General features: G+C 41.4%; 1 protein-coding gene and 1 long non-coding RNA gene across 10 annotated transcripts in view; one reads left to right on the top strand and one right to left on the bottom strand.

Annotated features, from left to right (window-relative positions):
• The window catches only part of NR5A2 (nuclear receptor subfamily 5 group A member 2), a 116525-nt gene that overhangs the window by 23116 nt on the left and 75007 nt on the right, over positions 1-18402 (top strand). For all 9 annotated transcript variants that reach the window (XR_014527019.1, XR_014527020.1, XR_014527021.1 and 6 more), the window contains exons 3-4: positions 1176-1317; positions 6341-6990. Coding sequence is in view for 4 of the 9 variants with exons in the window: in XM_083506817.1 (XP_083362943.1) it covers positions 1176-1317; positions 6341-6990 (792 nt within the window). In the remaining 5 variants the exon portion in view is untranslated. The remainder of the gene's footprint in view (positions 1-1175; positions 1318-6340; positions 6991-18402) is intronic.
• The window catches only part of LOC310708494, a 142888-nt gene continuing 138822 nt past the window's right edge, over positions 14337-18402 (bottom strand). The window contains exons 7-8 of the long non-coding RNA XR_014527049.1: positions 16479-16605; positions 14337-15218 (exon numbers count right to left, since the gene is read on the bottom strand). This is a non-coding gene — a long non-coding RNA (uncharacterized lncRNA). The remainder of the gene's footprint in view (positions 15219-16478; positions 16606-18402) is intronic.

Here is an 18402-nt window from a genome sequence, read left to right as displayed (position 1 = left end):
TCATATATCACGATGAATATTTTTGCATGTGTATTTCATTTTAATACATAATATGCGCATACGGTTCAGAATTATAGGCTGATCCCATGAAGCCAGCTATTAAAGTCAACCACATATTTGATCTGAAATAAATAACTGGACAGCTGTAAAAGGCGATGGTAAAAGAATCGTATAATGTTCTAGTAATATGGAACTTAAGACTGTTTAGTTCCCTGTATCCCTGTACAAAGCAATATAGCTTACAGTAATTTTGCTGGCTGATAGACACATGTAATTTTGGGACTATAACATGAAGAAATGTCCCACTAATTTCAGGGATTAACGGCACAGTCCTATGCATGTCTGCTAAGAAGGAAGTCCCACAGATTGCAACCACACTCCTCAAGAAAGTGTGCATAAAGTTGCAGCTTAAATGCCCAATATGTATTTTTCCCCATATTACTGTAAATGATCCTAATTATTAGAATACCTAATCATCGTATAGCATATGACTTTTTCTTCTCATTAGTAGCCGTTGTAGTTTATATAGTCCCAACGGAAGGTCTCTGCCCCAGTAAGCTTACACTCTACATTTATACAGCTGGAAAACAGAGGGAGAAGTGGGCAGTAAGGGCAAGAATAATAAACCAGGGGAGACAAGGAAGGCATCAGTGAAGGTAACTGATAGGAGAAAATGTATTTTGCAAGTACAGTACTTAGGCTTTGCCTCAGTGGAAGCTGAGAGATGAGAGGTTAAGCCCAAAGCTTTGTGGGAGAGATGGGTGAAGACAACTCATCTCTCTTGTACTGGGTGAACAGGCTTTTTAAAATTCTGCATCAAATCACTCAAAAATGCCAATTCAAACATAATTTTAATTCATACCATAAAATTAAAAGACTTTTTCGGCAAACCATAGAGGATTGCTAGGGATACAGTAAGGAAGGCTCACTGAAGTCTGTTGCAAATCAATACGAATGCAGACTAGCCCCAGAAAACTTCTGTCTGTGGCCTAAGTGAGTTTCCTTGAAGAGACTACATGAAGAAATATGGAATCAAGCCTGCTGCTTCGTAAGTGCTCAATTGGCATAATGACGATAGAGAAGTGAGTTTGGCGAAGGTTTTCGGAATATGACATAAACCCCAGCACCCCACCTGTCCATGCAAAACGGGTGAACATTTTGTATCTGTTTTACAGGGGTTCTTTAAACGAACAGTCCAGAACAATAAAAGGTACACATGCATAGAAAATCAAAGCTGCCAGATTGACAAAACTCAAAGGAAGCGCTGCCCTTACTGTCGGTTTCAAAAATGTCTAAGTGTCGGGATGAAGTTGGAAGGTAAGGCAAAGAGTTGCTCCTGCATATTTGTAGAACATATAATATGTAAGTGCTCTGCAGCATATTTACAGTTGCTGCATTTCTGTCATTCTGGACTATTCCAAGATTCATGTCTTTATGGCTGATCAAAACTATTGATGCTTGTGGCTCCCTGCATGCAACTTTTGTTTTTAAAGGATTTCCCTATAACATATGTACAGTAGCTATTGTGCTGGGGGGGGGGTGGTTTAAATGTGTGCCTTAGAAATGGCAACTCGTAAGTACATACAACTTTACAGTTACAGCAGACCATAAGAATGTTTGAGTATTCAAGCTAACAGTAAATACAAGAACAAATAACATCCATTCGTTTAAGCAAACAGAATTAAATGAGAGTAGATATCATAAATTATTTAGGGAGAGTTTGTTAACAGTTCCCACAGCAAGATTTCTAGCCATATCTGAGAGTTTTAAAAACACATCATTAGAGGTCTCGTATACTAGGCATTTTTCTCCTGCACAATTGGTCATTCTTAGTTATCAATGGAATTCCTTGCATGGACAGGTTGTGCAACTGAGCGAATCATTAACTAAATAATCATTGAAAGTATGACTAGCATTCAATAGAAAGGGACCCTACTTTTGTTTTACTTTGCTTTGCAATAGAAGTCAATAAATGTGAGGCAGTATAAAATATTTTGGATTGGATATAAGATTTTCCTAGTATAGTTGTATGCTATACAACTATAGTATATTTTAATAGTTCACTGAAATGATAGGATTCAACATTAGGAAAGATAGCTGTCTCTTCCCCTTTCTAAATTACTAGTAAGTTTGAGTTCATATCTATTTTAACAAGTCACAAATGCAAGATAAGAATTGCATCATGCTGCATTCTTTTACTCATAGCAAATTACCATTCAAATGTCTGGAAAATTCATTTTACTTCAGAACCAAATGTTAGCTTAAACAGAGATTTGGGGTTCTTCTTTTTTTAAGTGGCCATGGATGTTGCTGTCTCAAAGTTGTGATAGCACTTTATAAGGTATCTAGTTTGGCCCCAAAAAGAAATTCAGTAATGAGTTTAACAATGGATATTGAAATGCTAACACTTTTGCCATATTTAATTATGTTTTTATGATGATCTACTTGGTTATGTCTCAGGTCATAGTGATTGCTAATTTGAAGCAAATGCTATATGAAATTTTTATTGGTTTGCAGTGTTTCAAATATCAAGAAATGGGATTCAAAATGGCAGAAAACTCTGGCCCTATGTATTATAATTTAGATACTGTATATGATTGCTAGAATTTTATTTGCGACTGATTTCAAGGTTGATTCTGAATGTAGAATGTATTCAGTGTTCCATTTCACAGCTTTTTAACGGTGAAATCCTGGACATCCTTAGCCTGCAATCCTACCCAGGAAAAAGCACGATTAAACTCAGTGGAATTTACTTCTGAGTAGACATGCACATGATTGCACTGTTAGCATGGAGAATGGGACTTGCATGAGATTTTACTGTACATGATTTTGCCAAGATTTTAAAAATGGGCTAGGCATAATTACTGCATTTTAATACTTCTAAACTTTAACTGACATTAGTAACCTAAGAGTTTATTAATTTGTGGTGACTAATTTTAATCAGTGGGTCTGACAGTTGAGGCAGACTTGTTTATTTTTGAAGCTATTTTGGTTCCAGCATGAATGTGAAATATTTGCCATGCTTAAACTGAGGGGTACCTTTTGACTGCTAAACAGTATGGTATCCTACACTTCCTTCAATACCACAGAAAGGCACCTTTGGTGCTTTCAAAATATGGTATTTGATTTAAAAATAACTGATGGAATAATTCATCAGTTATTCACTTAAACACAAGTAATAATCAAACTTCCTTCCATTATTAGTAGACAGCCTTATTTTCGTGCACACAGATTTCCAATATGTCCCAACGTACCGCTTACAAAGTGTTGTCCACAAACCACTTGTTCCAGAATACTTCTGCATAACAGGCAGTTAAGCCTATGTTTGTTGCAGTCTAGGGGACTGCAGAATATGGTCCACAGAATATAACATAGTGGAGGTAACAGAAGTAATCTTGCCAAATACATGCTCAGAATCTGCATTTTGCAAAATATAACATTAACAGAGGAGCAATAGGTGGACAGGAAGAAAGGATGCCCAAGCCATCCCCAATCAAATATTCCTTTGCTATCCCCCCCCCCCCCAGGTAGACTTGAATCCTGTTACTCAGCTCAGCCGGAGAGAGAAGTATTTAATGGATTTGCAAAGGAGAATCAGATGTCAGGGACAAGATGAAGCACCACACTGCCAATTTTCTCCTAAAATATTCCCCTCCCATAACAGTACTATGAGGGAATACCTCCTGAGGGAATAATGTCAAAACAACAACTATGGTTACTTGGTGGGGTTTCGGTGATTATGCTAAGGTTACCAGATGTCCCCGTTTCCCAGGGACAGTCCCCGGATTTACAAATCAGTCCCCATACAAAATTCATTGAAGTTGAAAAGTGTCCAGGATTCATTGAAAGAAATCTGGTAACCTTAGCATGTGCCCCTGAGAGATAACAGGCACCCACTGTCCGTACTTTCCAGAAACAAATGAAAACATTGTCTCAACAAGTTTTTTTCAGCTTGGTGAAAAAGTCTCTGCTGTAGGTGTTCATTTTGTTTGTGAACCTATATTGTGGTGTGAGTGTTTCCTTTTTAAAAAAAAAAAAACTATGTTCGGCTCTTTTATGGCATGCATGTAAATTGCTTTGATGCGAGTGCAAAAAGGTGGTTTATAAATTAATAAATAATAGTATTTTTAGTACCGGCTAGAATATATTTTTTTTAAAGTAACCATTTGTCTGTTTTAATATCAGCAGACATTTGGAATTCTTTGACACCACTAGAATAGTGTTAAAAATAATGGCTGCAATCCTATTATGCCTGTGCACAAAGCATTTCCATGTATATATGGGGAAACATCCCATTTTTTTTGTTCTGGCTGTAGCCTCTCTATTGAATGTTTCTTGGGAGGCTCTCCACCTTCAATATTACTGTTTTTAGGAGCCACAAAAAACCATAGCAGGGATGGAAGCCTGAAAACTCCCTGTGCTCACCCAAAATGTTGTGCATAGACTTGGATGTCAACTCCCCATCAAATCTTCCCTTTAAATATATGCCTATCACATTGCTACATAGTTCAGTTGGCACTGTGCAGCTTACCTGTGGTACCCCTGAAAACACACACATGCATACACAGGGAGAGCCTTGTTCCCAGGCAGGATCAGTGCTTCTGATCTTACAAAAGCACAGCAATCAGAACCTGGCCAATGGTGTTGCATGTCGCAGCACATTGGAACAATTTGTATAAAAATGGCACACCATTGCAGCCAGTTAATAAACCTTCCAAATCAGGGATGCAGTTTTAGTTGCCTGCAGTCAGAGACAGTTGATGCTTTATTTTTATTTTTTAAAAAACTACCTTGCCACCCATCTGCTCTTGTATCATAATCCAACTTCCCTTTTGTTATCCGCAAAACGGGAAGAAGAAATGCTTGCCCTCGTAATTGTAAATGCCCGTGACATTTATATACATGTTTCCTTGATTGTGATACATGGACTTAAATTCTAGTTCATAAATTACAGTTTAGGCTGGAATCATTAATTGTTAACGCCTTTATGATAATGTATAGTCCTCTGTGTACCTAGGACTTCTAATACATTTTTAATGGACCACTAATCCTTAAGATAAAAGCTTAGGAACGTAACCTCCAGCCATCTCAGCATGTCACCAAGCTGTCAGAGGCCTTTCTTGCTATCTAATTGCCATTGGGAAGGGCAGGGATGGTGAGACCCTCTCGCTGCTGCTTTCAAAATATGCTGTGGCAGAGACCACCGCTATGTTCCCCAAGGCAACTGTTGGACTGGGTTTCCTTGACTTCTTTCCCATCCAAATTCTGTTACAAGCTGAATGGCTTCAGCAATTGCAGGATCAGCTCATCTCTGGGGTGGGTGACACCCGACTATTTGGACATAAATAGCCTACCTGGAGAAGCATCTGCAGAAGCTAGGGGTGTGCAGGGAGACTCAAAAGTGTTCTTAGAATGGCTAAACCCAAACACAATGCTGTTAACAGTATTATAGCTGTTATTCCCTCACCCCACAAACATTTCAAACAGCATGGAACCCAACAGCTTTGAGAATTTAGTTAAGTGCCTCAAAATAGCATCGTCTCTATGGGCTGACGGAGATTTCTTAAAAATTGCAGATTCCTAGGGCAGCTTACCAAAAGTTAGAATTATAGTAAAGAAAATTGAAAGGAAAACATGAAAACACCACAGAATGAAACAGCAGCAGTAAAGCAATCAGCAGAATAAATCAACCCAACACTAAAGTACAGAGGATTAGTAAGCTTTGGATAACAAAAAGGTTTCAACATGACCCAAAAATGTTATTAAGATAGGTGGAGAAACCTGAAGAAGAGCCTCTGTTGAAAATATTAGTGTGTGGAGACAAACAGCTTTTTAGAGGTCAGAGCCAAGCTGTGAAGGGCTTGGAAAGTAAAAAAACAAACAAACACAGCATTTTTGAACTGAACCCACAAACAATCTGAAAGCCAGTGTAGTTGGTGGATCACAGGTTTAATGTGATCATAACATCTGGTCAGAGTTAACAGCTTCACCACTGTAATTTGGACTAAATGCAGTTTCCGAACTGCCTTCAAAAGCAATCCCATGTACAAAGCACTGCAATGGCCTAACCTGGAGGTTACATGGATCACTGAGACCCGGATACTTCCGGTCAGGTAAGTTCACAGCTGGTGCTACAGCAGAAGCTGGTAGAAGAGGCTCCATGTCAAGGAGAACAACCTGTATTTCCAGTGACAAAGATGGTCCTTTGAGGGGATGGTCCTCTGCCCCCAAGGCATTTATAGTCTAAAAAGATCCATATTGCTAAGTTAATTTGAATACTGTCATTTACTTCACAGTCATAATTTAACGCCTGTCATTTTTTCACCTCCACTTTCAACAGCCGTGAGAGCTGACCGGATGCGTGGGGGTCGCAACAAGTTTGGACCAATGTACAAGAGGGACAGGGCCCTGAAGCAGCAGAAGAAAGCTCTCATCCGAGCAAATGGACTCAAGTTGGAAGCCATGACTCAGGTGATTCAAGCAATGCCCACTGACCTAACAATATCCTCTGCGATCCAGAATATCCATTCTGCCTCCAAGGGCCTACCTCTGAACCATACAGCCTTGCCTCCCACAGACTATGACCGAAGCCCCTTCGTAACCTCTCCCATTAGCATGACAATGCCGCCACATGGCAGCCTGCAAGGCTACCAGACCTATGGTCACTTTCCGAGCCGTGCTATCAAGTCTGAGTACCCCGATCCTTACACTAGCTCCCCTGAGTCGATAATGGGCTACTCTTACATGGATGGTTATCATCAGACAAGCTCGCCAGCAAGTATTCCTCACCTGATACTGGAACTCTTGAAGTGTGAGCCAGACGAGCCACAGGTCCAGGCGAAGATCATGGCCTACTTGCAGCAGGAGCAAGCCAACCGAAGCAAACACGAAAAGCTCAATACCTTTGGGCTTATGTGCAAAATGGCTGACCAAACCCTCTTCTCGATTGTCGAGTGGGCCAGGAGTAGCATCTTCTTCAGAGAACTTAAGGTATGCTACACACTTGTTTCCTATTGCATGACAATGAAATAGAAATATGGTTTGCCGTTTTGCTTGGCGTGACTTACATCCACTCGCTACTCTTTGGTCAAATGGCACTGTATAAACTGTAAGCATGGAGCTGTTCTGCTCATCCGTTATGCTTTCAGCAGAAGGTATAAAAAAAAGTCAGACCTCTATTCTGCAGATTTCCAGATCAACAATTTTTAAGCAGAAGATTCTGGTGAGCTGGAGTGTCTGTCTAAGCAGGGCTACTTGCAGAGTCTACAGCTGTCTAGTACGACACTTGTGGGAGTGGAAGAGAATGTTTGCTGTGGGAGATAGAAGATGCTTTCCCTTTGACGGCCTTTGGCATATTTGAATGCTCCTCAGAAACAGCAGGGGGATAATGGGGGGTTTTGTGGGGAGAGGGCTAGTGATAATAGAGAAATAGGAAAATGTCAGACCACTGGTAAGATATCTTAGCAGAAGCAGGACTGAGAAAAAGGTATCTATGAATCCCAGGGTTTGTTGTGAGCTATGAATGGCTTCAAGCTTGCTGAAAGAAAAGTATAAACCAGTCACTTGAGCTAATGCCAATCATTCATAAGACCAGATGGAACAAGTATGGGGGAGTCACTGGGCACAGAAACTCCTGGGTAGGACAGGATACATAAACATGTTGCAAAGAAAACCAAAATGCCTCAGTTTCTGTGGCTCTGTAGAGTTCTGATAAAATGAATATTATTCTGGTTGGCATAGGTTCCAGGAGCCTCTCAGCAAAATACTCCAACAACTTGTAGATATCAAAATAACAATGGGTGTGCTATCTGAGGAAGACATGCTGTGCTTTTGAGCACTCCAGAATGCAATGTTTTCAGGACTGGGGAGTACCCTGTGCTTTGCAAGTATCAAATGTGGATTTACTGTGCAAAAAACGAAACAAACACACAACTGCTAGTGTGTAAAGGCCCTCAGGCTTACATTCCTTTAATCTTTAAGAGTGTCAGAGAAAAATGTCTATTCAAGTTCCTGCCCATAGATAAGCAGAAAGAATAAGAAGAATAAGTCAGTGACAGAACTGAAGTGGTCAGCTAATGAAGTGGTCAGCAGTTGGCTTAGAAGGAGTGGAATCAGTGCAGAACCCTAGAAAGGAAGGAATAATGTGAGATGTCCTGGTGGCAGTTTTGAAGGAGGCCAGAAAGGGGGTTTGGGGGGCATTTTTGCATTTCACTGAGAATAGGACTTAAACACTAGGAAAGCAGCTTTCTTTTGAGCATTAGAAAACAACAATAAACAACAGTCGCTCCCCTGTGGAAGCAGGTGTCCTGAGAAGTTGTGGAATGTTCTTTCTGAGAGACTTTCAGTGGAAGTTGGAAAATGTTTCTGCCAGATATTGTTCACATATAGCACAACCTGCCCTAGGGAAAAGGACTCGGAGCAGGGGACTCCCTCTGATTCTAAAGTCTTCCATTCCCCAAGTGTTACTGAGGAGTATGTCACATTTCAAGGGGGAGGACGGAAAAGAGCAGCAGGATTGTGGCAGGCCTTGGCTGATCTCATGAGTTCGCATTTATCTTGCAGTCGTTGCTGCTTATTGCCGATATGTAGTTTTCTTGCACAGCATTCCTGCTCCTGAGAGCTGTTCTACACAGATGCAGAATTATTATTATTATTAATTCTTGAATTTATATACCGCCCTATACCAGCAGGTCTCAGGGTGGTTCACAGGATAAAATCAGAATATAAAACCACAAAGTACATAATAAAAATAAAAACAACAACCGAATAACCACCTCCAACACATTTTAAAAGGGCATAGGATGTTTTTTGTGTTTGGTGACACATTTAGTATTTTATTTATTTCCAAAGTAGATGAAAAACTATTAAGACATGTTGTTGTTCTTTAGTCGTGTCCGACTCTTTGTGACCCCATGGACCAGAACACGCCAGGCACTCCTGTCTTCCACTGCCTCCTGCAGTTTGGTCAAACTCATGCTGGTAGCTTCGAGAACACTGTCCAACCATCTCGTCCTCCGTTGTCCCCTTCTCCTTGTGCCCTCCATCTTTCCCAACATCAAGGTATTTTCCAGGGAGTCTTCTCTTCTCATGAGGTGGCCAAAGTATTGGAGCCTCAGCTTCAGGATCTGTCCTTCCAGTGAGCACTCAGGGCTGATTTCCTTATTAAGACGTTGATGTCTTTTAGTTTAGATTTGCATATATAGTGCAAATCTAAACTAAGAGACATCAACGTCTTAATAAGGAAATCAGCCCTGAGTTCTCACTGGAAGGACAGATCGTGAAGGTAAAACAGATCGTGAAGGTAAAACAGATCGTAGACAGGTAAAAATAACCAGAAGGACTGGAATTGTGTGCAAGAGGCTGATAAGCTAGAAAGGGCTCTCCTGGCACCAAAGGGAGAAGAAGGCAGCAGGGAGAGCATTCCATAATTGGGGTGCCACTGCTGAGAAGGCCCTTTCAGACAGCAGGCAACCGCAGAAGGCCCTTTAGTATCTTAAAGCACATATGTTTTCACATGTGAAACAGGCAGAACTCTAGTCTAACCTGGATGTTGCCAGAGCATGGGTAACTGAGGCAAAGCTATCTCTGTCCAGGTAGAATCACATTGTTCTGGAGTGCACATACAAAATACCCCCCCCCCAATGTTCCTTGCTTGCATGTAGTAAATTAGCATGCCAAGGAAGATGTCTCTCTCTTTGCCCTCTGATATACTAGTTTACTCTACATAAAGAGGTTTGTTTATTTTCTTACTCACTCAAGGCCCATGATCCTTCCGCTTACAACTTCAGCTGATTCAATCCAGAGTAATTCCACCTCAGTCTGCACGTTCTGCCAGCCATTAACCTTTGCTCTTTCAGTTCCATCTCCTCTCTTTATAGTCTCTATATACAGGCCTTTTCTGTTTCCCCTTATTTTCCACAGTTTTCCTTACCATCACAAAATGAGGAAGCTCATCCGTGGGCAACTCGTTTGCATGAAGGGATTCTTCTGCGCTTTGCTCTTCAGATAGTAAAGTCACAGGGATTCATTTCTGCCACTTCACACCATGCTGTCCGTTCCTGAATATGCAGCTGCCACTGGGGGAAATGTTGTTCCTTCAACCTATACAATACGGTGGTTATCGATAAGGCCTCTGTGGTTATGGGAAGGAAATTGAGCGTCCCTCTGGAATTGCTGTCGTAGAATTGCCCCTTGTTTAGAAAAGGCTTTTCCCATACTGCACCAAGACTGCTCATTCTGTTACTGCTACCAGATGGGAGGCCAATGAGAAAATGAAGCAACAGCATGGAGGGCTGCACATTTTAGAAGCGTTCCTAAGGCAGTGCTGCAGCCAAGCTGGCCTTGGACTTAATCAGTCCTAAAATGGTTGATTGCCTGTGAATCCTGTGTGTGCTGCTTAGAGTACTTATGGGGAAGAAAACTCTTTGTAAGTGAATAAGGGACATATGTAACAAATATTTACAAGTTGTTGCTTAGTCGTTTAGTCGTGTCCGACTCTTCGTGACCCCATGGACCAGAGCACACCAGGCACTCCTGTCTTCTACTGCCTCCCGTAGTTTGGTCAAAGTCAAGTATAGAGGTCTTATTCAGGATGCCAGCTAGTCAGATATGCCCTTTTTACATTACTCCATTCCGTCCCCCTTTTTCTCATGCTACCTCCTCCAGCAAACACTAAACATTCCACACAAAGTGATTGTGCTCAGTCCTCAATGGGCTATTTGTGTGTGCACTGGGAGGTGCCCTTTTTAAAAAAAACCTAGTGGTGGTTTCAGTTACAGATAGGTAGCCGTGTTCGTCTGCCATAGTCAAAATAAAAAAATTCCTTCCAGTAGCACCTTAAAGACCAACTAAGTTAGTTCTTGGTATGAGCTTTCGTGTGCATGCACACTTCTTCAGATACTGTGGTGCTCTGTTTGTTTTTTGCACTTTTGCAAACCTTTGGATTTTTCCAAGCCTGCTGGAAATGGCATTCATGGTGCCATTTCTACTCCACGAGAACACACACTCAGAGAATGTGTTCACTGCTAGTTTGGTCTCAAAAGTTTTATTGGGGGAATTCCCATGATTTCAGCAAACCTTAAACACACATGGCTCTGTGAATGTTTAACTTGCATATTTTCATGAGTGTGCAGATGTTCGATGTGTTGTGCCCAAGTCTGTTTTGCTCGGGAACTCATAGCGTGCAATTTATTTAGTGCAAACAATGAAAGAATCGCCATCAAGTTGTAGCATGCACTCTGGTCATCGTTTTATCTCATGCTATATGCCAGAGGACTTGAGAAAGATATAACAAATTTTGGATGAGAAACCAGAAAAATGTTCTTCTGGGCACTTATAGCCCTCCTTCATTTCAAAGAGACTCGTGCAGGAAAAGTTCCTGCAGGATTGCACCCTTATTTCTTGCCTCTCCCTACCGTGACCACATTGTGGTTGAAAAGTGAGTTATACATACCATAAATAAACAAAGCAATAAAATATTACTGGGCATTGAAACACTTAGCAATGTGGATGTGTGGTGTTAGTTAGTTTAGAGCTGCTCCTTAAACAGAACCTCCATGTCTAAGGGGTATCTACTCCTGACTAACAGATGCAGGGGGCAAGAGGGTGTGACTGTTTCCTTCCACACCACCCTTGTAAGCTTTTCACAGGAGCATCTGGCTGGACACTGTTGGATAACAAATGCTGGTCTCAACAGAGCTTTCATAAAATCACAGCATTTTAGCTGGAAGGGACCTTAGAGCTCATCTAGTTCAACCCCTTGCTCAACTGATCTGACCTACAGAACCCTTTGTTATTATTCGTGCCTAAAAGTACACCACTTTATTATGTGGAAGACACGGTCTTTCAAAGGTTATAAAGGAATTCATAAAAGAACATGAATGCCATGTGTCTATTGTACTGAAGCAAAATTAGGAGTCCCTGAGCTAAAGCTGTCTTGCTGAAGAATGCCACCTGGCTCCAAAAAAAGGGGAGCAATTGTAATGTGCTATATAATGCTTTTGGAGCACTGAAAGTAATCTGTGTACATCAGTCCCAGAGCAAGCATGGCCAGTGGCCAGGGATGATAGCTCTAATTCAGCAACATCTGGAGAGCCAAAAGGTCTGACATACATAATAATTGCATTGAAATTATTAAACAGGCCCTGATGCCTGTTTCTTATGCATACAAGAGTTGACAAAATAACAGAATGTTGGGAAGTGGCTAATAATATTAATAATTGAAGTCTCATTGCTTTTGGTGGGTCCACTCTAAGTATGACTAAGTATGGGGAGTGGGTGGCGCTGTGGTCTAAACCACTGATCCTCTTGCGCTTGCTGATCAGAAGGTCAGTGGTTTAAATCCGCGTGATGGGGTGAGCTCCCATTGCTCTGTCCCAGCTTCTGCCAACCTAGCAGTTCAAAAGCATACCAGTGCAAGTAGATAAATAGGTACCGCTGTGGTGGGAAGTTAAACAGCGTTACCATGCGCTCTGGTTTCGGTCACAGTGTTCGTTGTGCCAGAAGTGGTTTAGTCATGCTGACCACACGACCTAGAAAGCTGTCTGTGGACAAACGCCGGCTCCCTCAGCCTGAAGCAAGACGAGCGCCGGAACCCCATAGTCGCCTTTGACTGGACTTAACCTTCCAGGGGTTCTTTACCTTTACCTTTTAATCCTAACCCCATTTATCACAGTGTAAGCCCCACTGAACTTGGGAGGACTTACTACTTAGAATTGCACTGTAAGTCTGGATCCAATCCACATATATAGAGTTGTTGTCATGAATGTATTCATTTATACAATTCTGTTTATTTATGTGGTGCCAGGTGAAAGATTTGTCCAGGCCTTTTAGGACTTTAAAATGGTTTTGCTTTGAATGCTGGGTTTTTACAGCCTGCTGTGATCTGTTTGTACATGGTTTTATTGCATTGTTCTGTTTTGTGTGGAAGATGCTCTGGAAGCCGTAGCTGAAGAGCAGCTAACGAATGTTTGAAATAAACAAACAAACGGTGAAGCCTGTGTACATAGCACCTTACAGCATAAGTAAAAAATGTGCTTATCTTGATTTCTTGTATTAAGTGGCTAGGAGCTTCTAATTCAAGTTTGGCTATAAAGCAAAAGCAGATGGGGAATAGGTACTTCTGTAGCAAATTTAATCATCCACCTTCCTTCCATCATAGAACTCAAGGCAGTGTACCCACAGCTGCCTGGCAATCCACAGTCCTCTCAGAAAATGGGATGTAGGAGCACAGAAAGCTTTCTTGTGCCAAGTAAGGCCATCGGTCCATCTAGCTGAAACTGGGACCTTCTGCCTGCAAAATAGATGCTCTGTCACTGAGGCCAAATCGGTGCCACCAAGAGATGCTTTCTGGCACCAAGTTGTCAACCTACCAGGGTGAAGGGGAAGCGGAGGAATTTCTCCCACCTCTTGGTAGAATATTATGTGTGACTAACTTAGCAAGTGGTTAGAAGTACAATCCAGTATGTTGCCTCCAGAAGCAGCCCTAGACACACAGGTGTCTTGAGGCAACATCCATATTGGCATTCTATGATGCTAAATGTATCTTACTATCCAAAATAATCAGCATTTTGTTGTCCTTTAATGGTATCCCATGGACGCGGGTGGTGCTGTGGGTTAAACCACAAAGCGTAGGACTTGCCCATCAGAAGGTCGGTGGTTTGAATCCCCGTGACGGGGTGAGCTCCCATTGCTCGGTCCCTGCTCCTGCCAACCTAGCAGTTCGAAAGCAGGTCAGAGTGCAAGTAGATAAATAGGTACCGCTCCAGCGGAAAGGTAAACGGCATTTCCATGCGCTGCTCTGGTTCGCCAGAAGCGGCTTTGTCATGCTGGCCACATGACCTGGAAGCTCCCTCGGCCAATAAAGCAAGATGAGCGCCACAACCCCAGAGTCGTCCACAACTGGACCTAATGGCGAGGGGTCCCTTTACCTAATGGTATTCCAAAATCTGCTGCATGGGGTAGTCTGTTTCATCCTGCTGAACAGTTACCACTGTGGTGGGTGGTCATCTGTAACCACCTCACATTCCTTGTCACAACATGGTACTGGTGTCATTATTGCTAGGACCACATTTTCCCCCACCCCCCTTTTATTGCCACAGTGTAATAAATAGTAGGATTGTACCATTAAGACAGCAAAGCTATTACCCATCCTGGCTGCTATTGTAGTCCAGTAGCATCCAGAGGTGATGGTGAGAGACAGACATACAGATTTCCCTATCCCAGAATAACAAAAGCAGAATAATGTAGCATTTGTGTCAAGGAAACGACAGGTTGAGTAGGTAAATTTAGTAGGAAAACATGTTTGGCCAGATGGACAGACATGCTTTTAGCAAAACTTTTATTTACTTCAGTGTGTTTTCAGTGTTGCTCCTAGCAACTGGAAAGATACTAAAAGCTTTCTTCATTGACATGAAGGCAGCAATCCTATGCTTCTGTGTCAAGGAGCAAGTCCGGCTGAACACAGTGAGGCTTACTTCAAAATAAACACACAGAGAGTCAAACTACCTAGGAGAGAAGTGATCTGCTTCCAGCTTGCTCATTTGGTGAAGGAAAAGTTTCTTTGAAAATGTGTTACTAAATAAAAATCTTGGATGGAGTACGTTTAATGATTAAAATAAGCGAGACCCAACTAGGGTAACAATAAACACAGGAAATATACATGAATAAAGTGTTCTGAAAAGTCAAGCCACAAGTCTTTAACGACTATAAATACCACCTAAGCTGGGTCACTATTATTAGCAAAGGTTGAACAAAAGAAGAGGTCCAGAAATAGATACGGTGGCCTGAGTAAGGGATGGTATGAAATGTCTTGTTTAACCTTACGCAGATATTGTTGCCATAGCATAGGAAATGGTTTTTGCTGGCTCATGTATTCTATGGGGATGAAGGATGTTTCCATGTTGTCTGTTTGCCAAGGAAATTCCTTAACAGGCCTGTTTGCTAAACAGAGGAAATATCAGCCTACTGGGGTGTCGCTGGACGTGATGGGAACATCTATCTTCATTCTGTTGCTGGCTGTGATCGGTTTGGGCTGCAGGCTTGTACAGGCGACTCTATATTTATAGTGACAGTGAGCATTTACGTTGCACATCTGAGTGTTCAAAGTCAGTGGTGTAAAATAGAGAAAAATCTCTGCCAAGTATTGTTGCTTTTGGTACTGTGCGCCTCCTTTAACTACCTCGTCGTCCCATTCAGCACCATCTGCTGTCATCCTTCTTCTGTAAAGAAACAAATGTGATGCAAACATCCCCTCTATTTCTGATGTCCAGGCTGTGAGGGCCATAGAATCATAGAAGGGTAAAGTTGGAAGGGACCACAAGGGTCATTTAGTCCAGCCACCTGCAAGTAGTTTATATAGCCAAAAAGGCTATATAAACTACACTCAAGAGGAAGGTATTGGTGGCCAAAGGGGTCTCCCTCCTGGAAGGTTTGCAGAAGTACAAATGATCTGGGGTGGGGCAGGGAGCCTAAGGGAGGAAGGACTCCTAAAAACAGCCCAGTGAGATTTGAGCATGCTCATTTGTGAGGGAATGCTGATTGACTGTTGGAGCAAAAGAAGGAAAACTGCGGAGGGGGGATGGAATGGAGATGCTACAATCATGAACAGCAGCATTCCACACCTAATCATTTAGTTGCAGGCCCCACTTGTAATAAGGCGCTGTGGGTTAAACCACAGAGCCTAGGACTCGCCAATCAGAAGGTCGGCGGTTCGAATCCCCGCGACGGGGTGAGCTCCCGTTGCTTGGTCCCTGCTCCTGCCAACCTAGCAGTTCGAAAGCACGTCAAAGTGCAAGCAGATAAATAGGTACCGTTCCGGCGGGAAGGTAAACGGCGTTTCCGTGCGCTGCTCTGGTTTGCCAGAAGCAGCTTAGTCATGCTGGCCACATGACCCGGAAGCTGTACGCCGGCTCCCTCGGCCAATAAAGCGAGATGAGCGCCGCAACCCCAGAGTCGGTCACGACTGGACCTAATGGTCAGGGGTCCCTTTACCTTTATATACAGTGTTTTTCGTCTTGCGAAGCACGGTCCATCGCAACTGCGCCTCTTCAAGCGGCTTTAAGAAAAAAGCGCAAGACGTTTTCATCTTGTGAAGCAAGCCCATAGGGAAATTCGTCTAGCGAAGCAACGCAAAACCGAAAAACCCTTTCGTCTAGCGAGTTTTTCGTCTTGCGAGGCATTCGTCTTGCGGGGCACCACTGTATATGCCAAATTCCTTTCCCTCCTTCCTGACTAATTGAAGCCCCTCCCTCCCCACACACTTAGAAGGAACAGATTTTCTAACAGTTTTTGTCACTGACAGCCTAATACAAAATGATGTTTATGCTGCATAAGTTTGTATCCAAGCTAGTTATGTGTTTGAAGGACACGCTGGAGAAAGATGTGTTTTTTCTTTTCTATTAGCACACATTTACCCATTGGAATATTGTTTCAAACATAAACCTAGCTTCCAATCTATTAAAAAAAAAGAAGATAGGGACCATCCCAGCAGGGTGATAAAGTCTTCCTGTGTTCCAATAATAAAGCCTGTCCATTCTGTACCAGCAGTTTCCAGTTCCTTTGTGGCTGGACAGCTTGGGAAGACGAACTCACTCCTAAGTAGCCAACCTGCAGTATCAGTGAGGGAGTCGGAAACAGATGTTCACCAGGCTATACAATTTGTTGTCACTGTCAATATTACGTGGCACTTTTCCCAACGGAAATTGTTTGTGGATGGAAAAGAATGCAACGGTGGGGGCACGAGGGGGGGGATCCTGTCAAAAAAGGGCTTGTATTTCTTCTGCTAGGTGTAAAGCTCTTTTTAAGGGAAAATGATTACATGGGAACAGACCTTCATATGCTGTGCACAGGTAGCTTAGATTTCATTAAAATTCAGCATCTGTTTTGCCAAATTTGCCAGTATGTTTGCGTATGACTTTCTCTGTTCTCAGAAGTATTGTGAAATATCAGAATATAGCCAGAGTTAAATGTGTTTCAATCTGAATTATTCTAGTTGAAGAGATTTTGAGCATGAGGATAAATCAACTGAATTTTTTAAAAAAATGATTTAACTGTAGCAATGTCATGTCCAGTATTTTAATAACATAAAGTTTGTGTTGTTATTTAAAAACAGATTCCATTTTATGTTTGGCCAGAACAAAATAGCCAATCTTATTCTAGGTATCATGAGTGGTATTAAAGATATGCATACACTTTGCTAAAATGCTTTTAGAGGTTTTTTAAAAAAATATTTTTCCAGAAACTCCCCAATATATTTAGCGGTGGAACAGGTGCAGAAAACCACCTAGAAAGCTGACTATACCATTTTAATATTAATAAGTATTTTTAAAAAGATTCATAATATGATCCATTATAAAAGTTCTAGATATAATTCTCATGCAATAATATAATTCTTCTGTAACTTCCCATTATCAAATCATTATGCTTATACATGTTAGTTCAACAAAAGTGTTTGGACATTAAGCATTGTGTTTAATTTGACTAAAAAAATCACCTTAAATCAAATACTTTTAGTCTAATTCAGTTGCCAATCAGATTTTAAAACAAGCTTGTATGTAACTGACCCTGTTTGTTCCCATGAATATAATATCTGTTCGGCTCTTCAACATAATTATGTCTCAGAAATAAACATGAAGCTTAAAGAAGATTTAGGGATAATTACAAAGTTGTAGTCTGAGTAAAATCATTGTTAAGCCACAAAACCAATAGTTGGATCTATTGCTTTTTTTAAAAAAGGCATTTGTATTTCAGTAATATTTATTTTATGGTTTTAAGGTATCATCAGCCACATAATTAACATTACTTTTTAGCAATGTTTAGTATAGGATGCTTGAAATGCTTTTGTCAAAACACAGAAGAAATTGATCTTCAATATATAAGATTTTTTTTAACTGCCACATCATTCCTTTTCAAGGGTTCATTGGGTTTCCAGAAACCTTTATAACATTAGACATCATCTCAAGGCATATTGTTAACAGTAAACGGTAGTTTCATTAAACGATTTCCTTTAGACAGCCAGTTTCCCCGCTTCACTTTGTTTTCATTTGTGGTAAGAACAGAATAAATAAATACAGTACCTAGACATTGGCAAAATAACTCTGAAAGAGCATGTGAAGGTAATCTGGTAAAGATATAACGCCGGCTTCCCTCAAACCACCATTTGCAAATCAGGTTCCAGCTTTGGGAAATATATACAATCTCTTCCTCCTTTCTCCACAGCAAATTTCTGCATCTTACCTGTTCAGCATTAACCAGTATGCAGTTGTACATAGTTAAAGCTAACAAAGTTTTCTCATGACTATAGTCTGAAAACGTACTTCAAACCATAGCTTCAAATTCTGATTTACAAATGAACCATGGTTAATGTTGGTGTGCAAGTAACTCTAAACCTTGGTTATTGTTGAC

Source organism: Podarcis liolepis (assembly GCF_965112155.1).
Source record: "Podarcis liolepis genome assembly, chromosome: 6".
NCBI classification, from domain to species: Eukaryota; Metazoa; Chordata; class Lepidosauria; order Squamata; family Lacertidae; genus Podarcis; species Podarcis liolepis.
The sequence above is the reverse complement of the archived record's forward strand: the minus strand, read 5'-3'. Positions and strand labels throughout refer to the sequence as shown.